The 15,425-nt window shown below is 40.4% G+C and overlaps 1 protein-coding gene across 2 annotated transcripts in view; it reads left to right on the top strand.

Annotated features, from left to right (window-relative positions):
- Nucleotides 1-15,425, top strand: part of slc6a6b (solute carrier family 6 member 6b) — a 131,470-nt gene that overhangs the window by 27,989 nt on the left and 88,056 nt on the right. For both annotated transcript variants that reach the window (XR_007933912.1, XM_028825114.2), the window contains exons 2-3: nt 3,659-3,893; nt 5,617-5,751. Coding sequence is in view for 1 of the 2 variants with exons in the window: in XM_028825114.2 (XP_028680947.2) it covers nt 3,665-3,893; nt 5,617-5,751 (364 nt within the window). In the remaining variant the exon portion in view is untranslated. The remainder of the gene's footprint in view (nt 1-3,658; nt 3,894-5,616; nt 5,752-15,425) is intronic.

Raw genomic sequence — 15,425 nt, 5'->3', positions numbered from 1 at the left:
TATCATTAGCGATACATGTTTTTGTGTGTTAATATTCTAACATGTTTATGGCCTAAAAATAGTTTCAGTTTCGACAGGAAGTGTGAAATTAACGTAGAGGTATCATCATGAAATCTCTTACCGGTTTCCAGTTTCAGAGATGAAAATCCACTTTTCTTGCCTTCCGATTGGAAAAGTCATTGATGACATCTTCATAGTCTAATCTGGATGCAATGTCTTTTTCTATAGATACGGTTCCTCTTAGAAGCGCATATATATATATATATATATATATATATATATATATATATATATACAGTAATCCCTCCTCCATCGCGGGGGTTGCGTTCCAGAGCCACCCGCGAAATAAGAAAATCCGCGAAGTAGAAACCATATGTTTATATGGTTATTTTTATATTGTCATGCTTGGGTCACAGATTTGCTCAGAAACACAGGAGGTTGTAGAGAGACAGGAACGTTTTTCAAACACTGCAAACAAATATTTGTCTCTTTTTCAAAAGTTTAAACTGTGCTCCATGACAAGACAGAGATGACAGTTCTGACTCACAATTAAAAGAATGCAAACATACCTTCCTCTTCAAAGGAAACAGAGAGTAAAGCAAACAAATCAATAGGGCTGTTTGGCTCTTAAGTATGCGAAGCACCGCCGGTACAAAGCTGTTGAAGGTGGCAGCTCACACCCCCTCCATCAGGAGCAGGAAGAGAGAGAGAGAGAGAGACAGAGTCAAAAATCAATACTTGCCCTTTGAGCTTTTAAGTATGCGAAGCACCGTGCAGCATACTTAAAAGCTGCACACAGAAGGTAGCAACGTGAAGATAATCTTTCAGCATTTTTAGACGAGCGTCCGTATCGTCTAGGTGTGCGAACAGCCCCCCTGCTCAATCCCCCCCTGCTCACACCCCCTAAGTCAGGATCAGAGAAAGCGCAAGAGAGAGAAAGAGAAAAGTAAGTTGGGTAGCTTCTCAGCCATCTGCCAATAGCGTCCCTTGTATGAAATCAACTGGGCAAACCAACTGAGGAAGCATGTACCAGAAATTAAAAGACCCGTTGTCCGCAGAAATCCGCGAACCAGCAAAAAATCCGCGATATATATTTAAATATGCTTACATATAAAATCCGCGATAGAGTGAAGCCGCGAAAGGCGAAGCGCGATATAGCAAGGGATCACTATATATATATATATATATATATATATATATATATATATATATATATATATATATATATATATATATATATATATATATACTGGAGAATATAACTTGACAAATCCGCTCGAATGGGACACACGGACCTCAAAAGCGGGGCCCTTTTAGGGGTGAGGCCTGGAGTGGTCGCCCCACTTGCCACCCCCAAACTTTGCTCTTGGATAGATAGATAGAATTCACACTTCAGAATAGTGAGTTTGAATATTTATTAAAGAAGTCTCATTGCGGCATATTTCTATTGCAACCTTTTGTCTAATCAGATGAGTAAGTCTGCAGAGATGACACAACATACACTAAGTAGCACAATAGAGGGGTGGGAGCAGCACAGACATCACCACCTGGTGAGCAAAACAAAGAATTAAGGATTACATAAGAAATCTCTGCGCTCAGACTGCTTTAGGAGAGCTGGGTTGGCTGACCAGGTGGTGAAAAGCCAGGGATCACAAACGGCTCAACTCAATGCAACAGAGAAGGCCTCGTATGACAATCTGAGCACATATGGAGGCTTAATAAATTGAACGTGAGCTGTGATATACATGGTCATTGGTTTCCTATTTGCATTTTATCATCTGGGATTAGAATGCAGGAACAACGCTTTTTCACTCTCAGCCAAATAATTTGTTTATTTCCATTTGCCATTAATGTTTGCTTCTGATATTGTGGAACCGACCTTTGGAACTGCCTTTCCTACAGCAGTGCAGGTGTTTAGTTTAAGTAAGAATGACATTTTTCTAATGAGTAAAGTACAGCTGTGTCCAAATTAAAGGCCATCTGGTTTAATATGGGCAAGTACAATATATCTAATTGTACAAGAAAAAAAAAAAACAAGGATTGTCTTATGTAGTCGCCTGTTTTACTAAATGAAACATGTTAACTCTTTTTATTTAGCTTATGCATTATACAAATGTTATAAAGCATAATGTCCTCTTCATTCATTCGTTTGTTAAGGGTTGCGGTGGCCAAACTGCACAGACCAGACCAATCTGTCCGCAGCAACCTTTTTTCAGCTTCTCATTGACAATTTTTTGATGATCCCAGGCCAACCAAGAAATATAACATGGGACAACCATTTGTTTTCAAATATTTTGCTGTTTAAACACCCCCCTACCCACAATTTTAGTTTTCTAACTTTAAAGTCAAATGGGTTAATTAGGGGGTCCTAAACCCCTACAATCTCCATATTTCACATCTTGGATATAATCCCTCAATGCATAATCTGTCTGACATCCATAATACACATTACACAAATGTAGTCCTGTTACATATTTAAAATTTGAACCTGAAATCACGTGACTTGTTTATTGATGATGGAAAATAAATAAACAGCTCCATGAGGAGTTTGTAAATGGAATAAAATATACATTTGTCTGTTTGTCTGTCCAGTTTTGAAATGCTTAATCTAGTTTGGGGGTGGTGGTGGATGGCAGCGCTGATGTGATGGATGAAACCATTCCTGGGCTCCATCTTTCTAATAAGTTTAATTCAGAATGCACACTGACACAAATACTCGCCATCATGCTGGGTCATTGTGGGTTGACAAAAAATGTACTCTAATATGCAAGACTTTAAGATCAAGGAGTAGAACAGGAAAGCTAATTGAAAACCCACACAGACACAAGAAGGTTTATGAGCTAACGAATACCCAAAGCACATAAGTTCTAAGAAAAAAAAAATCCCAGAAATGCCCACTAAAGGGGGAAATACCATCAAACCCTGGCCAGTTACAAAAGAGGGCAATGAATCCTTTATAAATAAAAATTGTATTTTTTACAATAAGCTCTGTTGAGCAAAAAGAAGGTACAAAGAGCACAAGGCAAAATGCACAGAAGGCAATGCCTTCAAAATAGGCAATCCCAATAGCAAACACAGTCCTGACGTGAAATCCAAGAATGGTCAAAAAACAATAAATCAAAAATCCAGTAAATCACAAACAGCAGAGAATGACAGAAAGAGAACTCACAAACACCACAAGTGCATTCGCAATGAACCGCAAGGGACTATGGGTTTTCCTTAGCCTTTAAGGGGCTGAAGGCAGACCTTTGTCAGAGATGGGCAGGTGACCTTCCACAAAACCCATGGAACGTGAAAGGAGATACATATAACACATAGAGACAAAATGACCAACAATAAACCAAGGAATCAAATGTGAACAAGCCCCTGGGTTAAATACAACAAGAAGCACGTGAAGAGTCAGCACTTTCAGTGCCTGCACTGAGATTTGACCCCAGAGAGGCCACAGTATCCACTGTGTCACTACATCATATCATTTTTAATATATGAAAAAATACAATTTTTTGTTTGGGGTTTTGTGTTTGTAACGAAGCAGTCCATAACAGTTTAAGACTCAGAGCTTATTTTGAAGGATGAATTAATTAGAATGCTTAAAATACATATTTAAAATAATTACAAGAGGACACAAGGAATGATAAGCTGGTTGTCTTTCTTCTAGAGCAACATGGCCCAGAAAGAGAAACTGCAGTGTTTAAAGGATTTCCACAAGGATACCCTGAAACCATCTCCTGGAAAGAGCCCTGGAACGAGACCTGAAGATGAGGCTGAGGGCAAGCCACCTCAGAGGGAGAAGTGGGCAAGCAAGCTCGACTTTGTTCTTTCGGTAGCAGGAGGCTTTGTTGGTTTAGGAAACGTCTGGCGTTTTCCATACCTCTGCTATAAAAATGGCGGAGGTGAGTATCTTCTTTTGTTTCTGTAGGTATTTCAAGGTTTATAGTCCTTTTTATATGACTTTTAACTATCAGGTGATGTAAATGTATGTAATGTTTCTGGAAAGAATGGGCTCTATCTGAATTTCTGTGAAATTTCTACATCCCATTTGTAACCAGGAAGCTGGTGACTAAATGACATTAAGCAATGGGTTGAGACACCAAAACGGCTGAGAAGCAATACTTTAGCATCCGAGAGGAATTTTTTCTCACTTTCTACCTCTCTCTCCTTTTCTCTCTTTTCCTTTTTTTGTGTATAGTACTGTATATTTTTCTCAGTATTTCTGAAATATTTATAAAGATGTTACAGAAGAAAAGTCAGACATAACCAAAATCGATGCACATAAGGTCAAATGATCATTAATGAAGTTTCCATGAGATGGGTAAACTCAAACTCATTATCCAATCTAGATTTAAAACTAGCATATTCTAACCAAAATAATTCTCTAAAGTTTTGTGTGAGAAGACTCTCCTTTGTTTTGCAAAACACCATATAAAAGGTTCACTATAAATAAAATGCCACTATTATTATTAATAATAATAATAATAATAGTGCATTTTATTTATATTGAACTTTATTATTATTAATAATAATAATACATCCATCCATCCATTTTCCAATTTGCTGAATCCAAACACAGGGTCATGTGGGTCTGCTGGAGCCAATCCCAACCAACAATGGCGTAAGGGAAGTACCAATCCTGGGCAAGGCGCCAACACACCACAGGACACAAACACACACACACCAAGCACAGTGCATTTTATTTATATTGAACCTTTTATATGCCCAGAGTGCTTCACAAATATTCAGACGGTGCAAATGGCAATAATAGCACAGAAGAAGATTGAAATTAGTTACGCTGGATACAAACTAATATCAAAAATTAAACACCAAAAAATAGTATTCAGATTCTTGACTCATTACAGCAGAAGGGTAGTAGATAGAGGGGTAGTGTAGATGATGCATAGGGCATTTGCATTTCAGTCAACAATGACAACAGGGCTAACATTTTAAAACTACATAAACATTTGCTTTCTTACCTTATGTTGTAAATACCATAATGGATGGACTGGACGAACATGGGTGCCAGGAGCAGTTCATTCCCCCACACAGCAGGTGGCAGTGCTCCTCAAGGCTGAAACCACTTGGGACACCCACAGGGTGGCATTGTAATTTAAGTCTAGAAACACAGACCTGGTGCCACCAGAGGGCACTGCTGGGAAGGACTGCCCTGGCTTCCCCACGATCCGGAAGTGCTTCGGAAGACCTTTGTATGACACCGGAAGATGTCCTGGGTCCAGTTTGTCTGATGATTAATTGGAACGTGGTGGTAACAAATAAGTGCCTTTTATTCAAACCCAGATAGTGTTGGGTGATATTGTGTCTGTGGTTTGTGGCTCAGTGGCAGCCCCATGTTGATTACATTATAAAGATATACCGGGGCAGCACCAGGTCCCTGCAAGATAAGAAATGCCTAAGAGCACTAACACGCCATGCTATATAATGTTTTTATATTAGGCATCAGTAAACTGTTTGAAGTAAAAACATGCAGTAAGTGCCTTCTGTTTAGGTGCTCAGTTTGACAGCTGGATTGGACTAAATGGATGTGATAATATTATGCCATGTAATAAACTATAATTATTGTGAATAGACAGGTGGCTAATATTTTGTTTTCCTCTTCTCCAGGTGCATTTCTCATTCCGTACTTCATTTTTCTGTTTGGTGGAGGGCTACCAGTGTTTTTCCTAGAAGTGGCCTTAGGCCAGTTCACCTCTCAGGGAGGAATCACCTGCTGGGAGAAGATCTGCCCCATTTTTACTGGTAAGACACAATTTTGAGTTTCACTAGTAGTGGGTTGTTTGTCACTTATTGGCTAAAAGTCTTAATGGTGCTGGTCAAGTCCCACCGTTGACTCCATTTATGATCTGAAATGACCTACCGATAATCACATGGTAAAAATATGGAAAAACGTTTTCTATGTATTTGGGTACATCTCTTTGGATGATTGCAAAGTAAATATAAGTATGAAAAAGGGCCGTGGATCTGGAAATAGCAGTGCAATGCAAATCCCTCGCACGCAGGAACCTTTTTCTACTGTAGTGTCTGCAATACTCCTAACCTTTGCAAGAGTCTCACTTAAACAGCTTTAAGTGCTAAATCTCATCAACACTACAAATTCAAGTTAATGTGTTCTGTGGTAAATGTATTGTAAATGAAATATAAAGGACACGGCTGCTTTCAATTGCATGTAAACTGTAGACCACAACTGAAAAATGTTAACTATTTCTTAATTGGCTGACACCTTTGTCTAAGATTTGAGATATAATTAATTACATTAATTTCTGTGTTCCAATTGTAGCACAGGCAAGTGAAGTCCCCTGCTCATAGTCTCATAGCATCAGTAGTGGGATTTGAACTCAGGACCTCTGAGTCTTCTCCACTGTACCACACTGACTAATAGTCTCTAACAAGCTTTAAAGCTGAATGAGTATTTCAGTGGAAAATTCTGGTAGTGAGGTGAGAGTTTATAAAAAAAACAAAAACTGGGACAAAAATACAGAAGTTGCAAGACAGCATCTTAATTACTGTATATACTCCCGGATAAGTTCTCCCGCACATAAGTTCAGGGTTTGATTTTACCGTATAATATCTGGTATTTTATAATGTCAGTTGTATAAGCTAAATGTGGAGAATTCACGCCATTGTTATGCTAAGCTAACGCCCACCTGAGTGAGTAACCACGGAGCGCACCGCCTTTTTTTTCTATGTATTGTGCCTACGTGACCACACGGTAATACCCAAACTATTCTGAAGTGACGTTTGCACTGATTTGTGTTTTTTTGTATCTCACACCCTCATGCACCTTTATCGAAAGAGCATCCCTTATCTACGATGGAGCATTCGATCAGAAGGAAATATCAATCTGGTTTTAAATTAAAAGTCTTTGAAGTGGCGAAAGAAATTGGTAACTGCGCTGCTGCAACAATGTGTCTGAGAAACTGGTGCGAGATTGGAGGAGGCAAGAAGATGGTAAAAAAAAAAAAAAAGTTAAGTGTCGTTTCTTTGAACGGGTCTGATTTTATGATCGATTTTTCAGGCTTCAAGACCCGACTTATATGTGATGTGACAAAAGGCATTATACTAGCGCTTTACCCAACACAGACAGGCGCAGGAGGCACACTTATAAAACAAATAAATGTTTTTATTTTTCTTTTCTTCTGCCTGTGGGCAATGCCTTCCCCGTTCCCACAGGCACAACACAGTCCAAGCACTACGCACAAGCAATCCCAATACTTACTTCTTCTTTTTCTCTTTCTTTCTCCACTACTCTTCTTTGTCTCCCGACTCTGGCTCTCGGAGTGGTGGCTGCTGGCTCCTTTTATAGCCCACCCGGAAGTGGTCCAGGTGTTTGATGACCCATTTTCGGCTGCACTTCTGGGTGTGGCGGAAGGACCGCCCACATGGGCTCAGGAACCACTGCAGCGCCCCCTGGTGGCACCCCCAGATCCCAACAGGGTTGTAAAGAACACCATCTTCCATGGAGCCCTGTGAGAGTCCGTGGCACCACTGCCACCCAGGGGGGGCTGCCATCTAGTGTCCCGGGGGAGGTATTGATCAGTCCATCCCTCTTCCCCCAGACCATATACAGAAGAGGCGTTGACCCAGCGAAAAATACGGTAGCAAATGACCAAAACAACGCTTCTGTTTTTCTTTCTTAAATTGCTTTTCTAACTTTTCATTTTAAAGCATACATCCATCCATCATCCAAACTTGCTTATCCAGAGTAGGATCTTGGAGCAGCTGGAGCCTATCCCAGCAACCATTGGACACAAGACAAGAAGAATCCCTGTATGGGTCATCAGTCTGTGATAGTGTGAACACACACACACACATATCAGGGGCTGATTTAGTATTGTCAGTTCACATAACCTGCATGTCTTCAGACTGCAGGAGGAAACCATGGCACCCGGAGGAAACCCATGAGGACACGGGAGAACACGCAAAAAGCAATACAGGACATAAACCCCAATATCTTTTCTGTGAGGCAGCAATAATATCACTGTGCCACAAGACATGCATCGCTGTATTTTATTCAGATAGCACACCATTAGCATGACCTCTGAAGGTACAAAGGAAAGACAAAGTCTAGAAATAAAATAACAAGTGAGAGACATTGAAATCCAACTCCTCTGCTGTTAAGAGTTCGGATGTCTTCATGCACTGCTACCAATTCATTACTTTCCTGTCAAGCAAGACACTGTTACTTAGTCCGCCAAAGCTTGTTTCACCTGACATCATGGAAGGTGAGTAATGCTCTTTTAAGGTGAAATTCATAAACAAAAGTGTAACACAAAGTGGCACAAACATTGTAGCAATATCACATAGTGGTTTCTTCGGTGCTTTGTCTGGTCATTGTGTACTGAATCAGTTTTTTTTTAGCTATTTCCCCTTTTATAAAAGGAAAGTCATAAGACTCTGATTTCACTGCTCTGTATGTTTCTAGCTACAAAACGTAGCACAATATGCTGCTTAACTTTTCTAGTGAATTGAAACTAATTATCCAGATTAGAATTATTAAATGCATGAAGGTACATTCAAATTCTTTCTGGAAATAGAAGCAGATATGTCCAAGTTTTCAAATGAAAGGTTTGTGTTGCAGTGCCATCTGGAGCCACCAAGAGGCACTATGATTTTACTCAACCCTTTGACCCTAAGAAGTATGAAGACCTTTTCAGTGTTTAAGCTTAACGTGATCCACTGAGCAGGGGACAGAAGGATATATTGGGTGTTCGGGTAATGATAGAAAAAGGCCAAAATAAACACACAAGGTTGGGATCACAAGTGGGAAAATTCCTGTTTAATGAGTCATTGTAGAAATTTGGAGAAAAAAGCTTGAGGACAGCACTAGTGCTGCCAGTGAGTGCCTGTTGGTGAAATGTCTCCATCTAGTTATAAGAGAGCAGATTGAGGGTCCAGGGGTGTTGGATATGCAGGTACACCATGGATATGGGATGATGGATGAACCTTAACAAGGGTCAGGGATCTTCTTCCAGGCTGTGGTGAAGGAACAGATATGTAACTTGTGGTGAAGCTCAACACTGTCTTCTGTGTTCTCGTTAAGTCATTCCCCATAAATGTTGTTAAATGGTCACATATTGGAAACTAAATATATGGTTCTTTTTTTGGAGTATTAATTAATTTTTTTCATTGAAAACAATGAGAAATGCTTAGAATTAGTACCGTATATACTCATGTATAAGTCGGGTCTTGAAACCCAAAAAATCGACTTATACACCCGTTCAAAAATACGATTATTACCGTGTGTTCACGTAGGCACAATACATAGAAAAAAGGCTGTGTGCTCCGTGGTTACTCTCTCAGGTGGCCGTTAGCATATCATAATCTCTTGGACTAATAGTATGAATTTTCCGCATTTGACTTACACGACGACATTATAAAAAAACGGAAATTATATGGTAAAATTAAGCCCAACTTATCCACAGGAGGACTTAAATGCGACTATATATGGTAAATGTGTGGAGTTCTCAGATATCAACTAAATTAGAAGAATAGAAAGAAGAAATAGAAAGAATAGGCCTGGGCAATCTTCAGAACTGAGAGAACACATCAAATTGCAGATTAAAAGAATACTCCACCCTGAAATTACACATTTGTTATATGTTAAATACCCCGTGCAATTTGTAGCAATGGCTTAGAAAAATATCTAACCTCAAATGTTCATACAGAATGGAGATAACAAAGATTCTGATGGAACAGGCCCTGTGGTGACCACCATTGGACAAGAGAAAACAATATCAGAAATGTCCATGAAAACAAATCTCACGTTACTTGTGTCGCATAATCCATGAGTCAAGTCATCCAGTTGTATGCTCATCAGTTCCCAAACATGTATTTTTACTAAATATTTTTAACAAGCCATTTCTGAAAAATTTGAATGAAAACAAAACACACTTTGATGCAAACAACCATTTGAATTTTAGACCCGCCACCCATTGTTACATTTATATTCATATCCACAACTGGAGTACCTCAGGATTTTTTAGCGTCAGTCTGCGAAAGTCTTTGGGTAAATTGACCTTCTGCTTGTTGAAGTATCTTAGATATGCTTGAGTGCAAGGCGTATGCTCTTCCTGATAATGTTCTCACTTGCTTGTCTTTAAATGTACTCGTCTCTTAGTGGACCTTGCAATGTTGATATCATGTGACACTCAGTGTTAGCCAATCAAGAAGCTGCAGCTTGGCGGGACTGATAAACGAATGAAGGAGGAGGTGGGTCTTCAATTCATAGTGTTTTCCATTTTCAGCTACAAGAGTGTTTTCTGGAAGTGGTCTATTTAATATTTTAGCAAAAATGCTTGTGTGTGGGATGTTCTTAACATTAAATTAAACATTTTGTTTAATTTTTTGCACATTTTGTCATCATTTTTAGAGATTTACAGCTCAAAAGTTGGGTTTCTTATGCCCTAGAATTTGATTCCATTGTTAGATTTTTTTTTTATTCAGTGCATGTTTGTTTTTATTAAAATATTTGTGCATTTTCATTGCCATCTTGAATTACTCAATTTGTCTTCCTATTGTTAAGGCGTTTTGTCAGAGTCATTCCCTCAGAGGCTGTGACTTTGGCTAATGACACAATGGGTTTAAGAGATCATCCCTGGGATCCAGGTTTGCAGATTCAAAACACCATTTTGCTATTGAAAAATGATCTTATTCTGAAATTCTTTTTCGTTTTTGTCTTGTACCTGAACTTTTTGACCTTAATTTTGTCTCTCGTTTTGGTAATAGTACAGCTGATTTCCCAGTTTTGACCTTTATTTTGATCTTCACTATGCCTTTTTCACCCTATAATCCTAAAAATCTTATACAACTGGATAACTTGACATGTTGCTTATGTGATGCTAGTGATGTGATATTGTTTGCGGTTGCCCAGCATTGGTCAACATAGACACCTATTTTATCAGAAATATTGTGATTGCCATTCAATATGAAAACAAACAAAAGAAAAACGTTCTCAGCCATCACTACACAGTACTAGAGGTAAGTGACAAATAAAAATGATCATTTTTGGGTGTTGTATTCCTTTAAGGTAGAAAGAAGCTATACATAGACCTACAGTACATGAAGTGACCCCTGTAAAGAATTTAGAGATTTACATTGGTACAATATTCTCATTGTCTAGACAAAGTGTAGGTAACAATAAAATCAAATTGAATGTTAGGCTGTAATTAGGGAATCCATTCCCAGACGGGTTTATCCATTCCCGAGAATTTGGAAATCCCGCATTTCATTCCCAGGAGTGACACCATGCACGGGCATCTCACATGTGAACCGTTTTAGAATGACTGACACTTATTTTTAATAAAACTACTGCAATATGTTGACACAATTAAAAGACTAACCTTATCTACAAGCAGTTCATGCTGTCATATAAGTACATGTATCTAGTTATTTGCGGTAATAAGAGTGTAGAAAGCACAACGTGTCCAGCATGCGGTCGTCCAGGCAAGAGCACACCTTCATGCAGAGTACGCCAGCCGCTGAGAAAGCACGCTCTGCCTCCACTGAAGTAGGCGGCACAGTCATCAGATACTGATACACTTGTTCTAAACAACACCAGTGCTTGCCGTTGCTCTGAAATACCGCCATTTCAGCTTTTACTGATGCATTCAGTTTCTTGTCATCATTCTGTGATGGCAAGTTTCTTGGCACAGATAATGCGGATGCAACAGACTGACGCATTGCAATTTCAAGTTGCTGTTCAAAGCTGTTGCCTGATGAAGTGCAAGCTGCAGTAATGGCGCTACCGTAATTATTTTCAACTAATACTCTGTTATTTCTTGATCGATTTTTACACTTTTACACACTATATATGCGAGCTTGGCTGTTCTCATTTTCCCGGGAATTACAGCAGTTTCATTCCCGGGAATGCGGGAATAAAAAATGTCCGGGAACCCCGGGCTCCCGATTACCGGATTCCCTAGCTGTAATGTAAACAGTGTTGAATAAAATTCAAGGTTTGGTATGCTTGGACAGTATAATGTGCTAGTGAAGGTCCATATAGAGTTCCCTGTGCGTTTTTTAGTCTCCTTACTGAAAAAAAACAAAACAAAAAAGCAGCCCTAGAAGCTGTGCAGAGCAAAGTAAGCACTTCATCCCACGACCAAAGGTCATGACCTACTGCAACGAGCTAAGAAAATTAAATCACATTAGCCGCCTTCTTCTTTCTGCTAAATCACCTAGTCCTAAACCAAAAAAGCAACGTGATGATATCATGTAGGTCTTTAAAATAATGAAAGGCATCAGTAAAATTGATCCAGCAGAGTTCTTGTGGTTAAACAGTTAGTCACACACTTGAGAACACCAGTGGAAATTAATAACAGGTGCACTCAAGACTGAAGCCTGGAATCACTCCTTCAGATAAAGAGTCATAAGAATGTGAAATATAATACTGGGTCATGTAGTTGAAGCGGAAACCTTGACAAATTTTAAAAGAGTATGTGAATGAGATGTTAAAATAACTTGGCAATGAGCTAAGCAAATGTCCTTGATGGACTGAACCGACACTGTTATTTTAAAATGAGTTCGTCAAGAACACTGCGACACAGCTGGAAACTTGTTAAGGGTAACTTTCGCATTAGGAGGTTTTTCTTTACACAGCGAACCACAGACACTTGGAATAAGCTACCAAGTAGTGCGGTACACAGTAGGACATTTAGGGACTTTCAAAACTTGACTTGATGTTATTTTAAGAAGGCGGACCGGAGATTGTGTTCCAAATACAGAGGGATCACACTCCTCAGCCTCCCTGGACAAGTCTATTCGGGGGTCCTGGAGAGGAGGGTCCGTCAGATAGTGGAACCTCAGATTCAGGAGTAACAGTGTGATTTTCATCCTAGTCGCGGAACAGTGGAGCAGCTCTACACCCTTGGCAGAGTCCTGAAGGGTGCATGGGAGTTTGCCCAACCAGTCTACATGTGCTTTGTGGACTTGGAAAAGACGTTTGACTGTGTCCCTCGGGGAATCCTGTGGGGGGTGCTCCGGGAGTATGGGGTACCGGACCCCCTGATAAGGGCTGTTCGGTCCCTGTACATCCGGTGTCAGAGCTTAGTCCGCATTGCCGGCAGTAAGTCGAACCCGTTTCCGGTGAGAGTTGGACTCCACCAGGGCTGCCCTTTGTCAACGATTCTGTTCATAACATTTATGGACAGAATTTCTTGGCGCAAAAAAAGGGCATTGAGGGGGTCCGGTTTGGTGGGTTCAGGATTGGGTCACTGTTTTTTGCAGATAATGTTGTCCTGTTTGCTTCATCAGGCCGTGATCTTCAGTTCTCTCTGGATCGGTTTGCAGCTGAGTGTGAAGTGGCTGGGATGGGAATCAGCACCTCCAAATCCGAGACCATGGTTCTCAGCCAGAAAAGGGTGGAGTGCCTTCTCAGGATTAGGAGCAAGATCCTGCCCCAAGTGGAGGAGTTCAAGTATCTTGGGGTCTTGTTCACGAGTGAGGGAAGAATAGAGTGGGAGATCAACAGGCAGATCGGTGTGGCATCCACAGTGATGCAGGCTCTGCATCAGCCTGTCGTGGTGAAAAAGGAGCTGAGCCGTAAGGCAAAGCTCTCAATTTACCAGTCGATCTACGTTCCTACCCTCACCTATGGTCATGAGCTGTGGGTAGTGACCGAAAGAACGAGATCGTGAATACAAGTGGCTGAAATGAGTTTTTTCCACAGGGTGTCTGGGCTTTCCCTTAAAGATAGGGTGAGAAGCTCAGTCATCCGGGAGGGACTCAGAGTAGAGCCACTGCTCCTCCGCATCGAGAGGAGTCAGATGAGATGGCTTGGGCATCTGATCAGGATGCCTCCTGGATGCCTTCCTGGTGAGGTGTTCCGGGAACGTCTAACCGGGATGAGGCCCCAGGGAAGACCCAGGTCACGCTGGAGGGACTATGTCTCTCGACTGGCCTGGGAACACCTCGGGATTCCCCTGGAACAGCTAGTAGAAGTGGCCAGGGAGAGGGAAGTCTGGGCATCTCTGCTCAAGCCGCTGCCCCCGCGACCCTACCTCGGATAAGCGGAAGAGGATGGATGGATGGATAAGTGGATTGGATTGGCAAGCCTTGTTGGACTGAATGGCCTGTTCTCATCCACATTGTTCTAATGGTCTCCTCCAGCGACACATTGCTGCTTCTTTTTCTTTCCTCCGTTATTATTGATCCATGATGTCAGTGGAATGGCATGTTCATAAGATTTTCAACCAACTATCCATTTCAAAAATGCAAGATTTGTCCTGTTTTATACTTCAATACCTGGGGTGTCTTTAATTAAAGGCTGAAATTCATCCTGCCTGTAATAATTGCTATAAAAAATGCAGGGTTACAGTAGGTGTGTCCTACCCTTTGAAAGGAGACAAACGCTGCGAACGCTGCACTTTCTGAAATACAGGCTCAGAGACGGCAAGTGGAAATTTTTGGGGGTGTTCTCCAACTGTGTGTTACTCCCGTTTTAAAGTCTATATAATCAAGATTACTAGAGCCGGAGGAGCATTTCATACAACACATTTTTCACTTTTATATGTCATTTACATTTCAAACATGTGTGGGATGTCTGTACTTCTGTGTTGTCAGAGCAGCAGCTGACGCAGTGAACACCCACAAGGAGAATGACAAAGCGGCCAGATAAGAAAATCAGAAAAAAAAGAGGCAAGAACATAAGACTGTACAGACAAGAGGAGGTGATTGAATGACCAAGCCTGTATTTGAAACTAATCCTTAAAACAATATGTCATCTGGGTTAATTATCTTTGTTAGATTAAGGCTGTTTCTTACCTTGTATCATATTCTGATTAGGCATTAATTTGTATTTTTGTTTATTTTCCAAATCATCTGATTCCCATAACAGGTTTGCATGTGGTCAGAACCTATCCAGGTTTTAAAGTAGGATCAAATCCTGGTATGCCACTCTGTCATGAACATACACACCTGCACTCATGTAGTGTCACCAGTCATCTGTTTATTATGGGAGGAGACTGACATTCTCCACAAAACACTCAATTGAGCACAAGGAGAACAAACAAACTTCATAGAGAGTGAACAGGCCAGGATCTGAGAGGTGCAACTCCATTAACTGTACCACTGAGCTTTTATTTGTAAAGCACAAATACTAAAAATGCAGTCCCAACACAAGAGATGATCCAGTTCTGTAAAAAAAAGAGGGGACATTTATTGACAAATGAAAGACTCTTAGCCACAAGTAATACTGTAAAAATATAGCTGATGAATACAAGCAGTAGTCCATAGTCATGCAGAATTACTAGATTAGGGAATTGTTTGTTTTCTCCAGCTTATGTGATTTTCATGGTGTGATAATAAGGTACAATTCCTAAAGCGAGTTGTTAGTTTTGTTGCCATGGCAACATGGTGATAGCTGTTAAGTGTAGGAGGTGGTTATGAAATGCGTGTCATGTGGTCAGTTCTTTAGA

This window comes from Erpetoichthys calabaricus, chromosome 18 (assembly GCF_900747795.2).
Source record: "Erpetoichthys calabaricus chromosome 18, fErpCal1.3, whole genome shotgun sequence".
NCBI classification, from domain to species: Eukaryota; Metazoa; Chordata; class Cladistia; order Polypteriformes; family Polypteridae; genus Erpetoichthys; species Erpetoichthys calabaricus.
The sequence above is the reverse complement of the archived record's forward strand: the minus strand, read 5'-3'. Positions and strand labels throughout refer to the sequence as shown.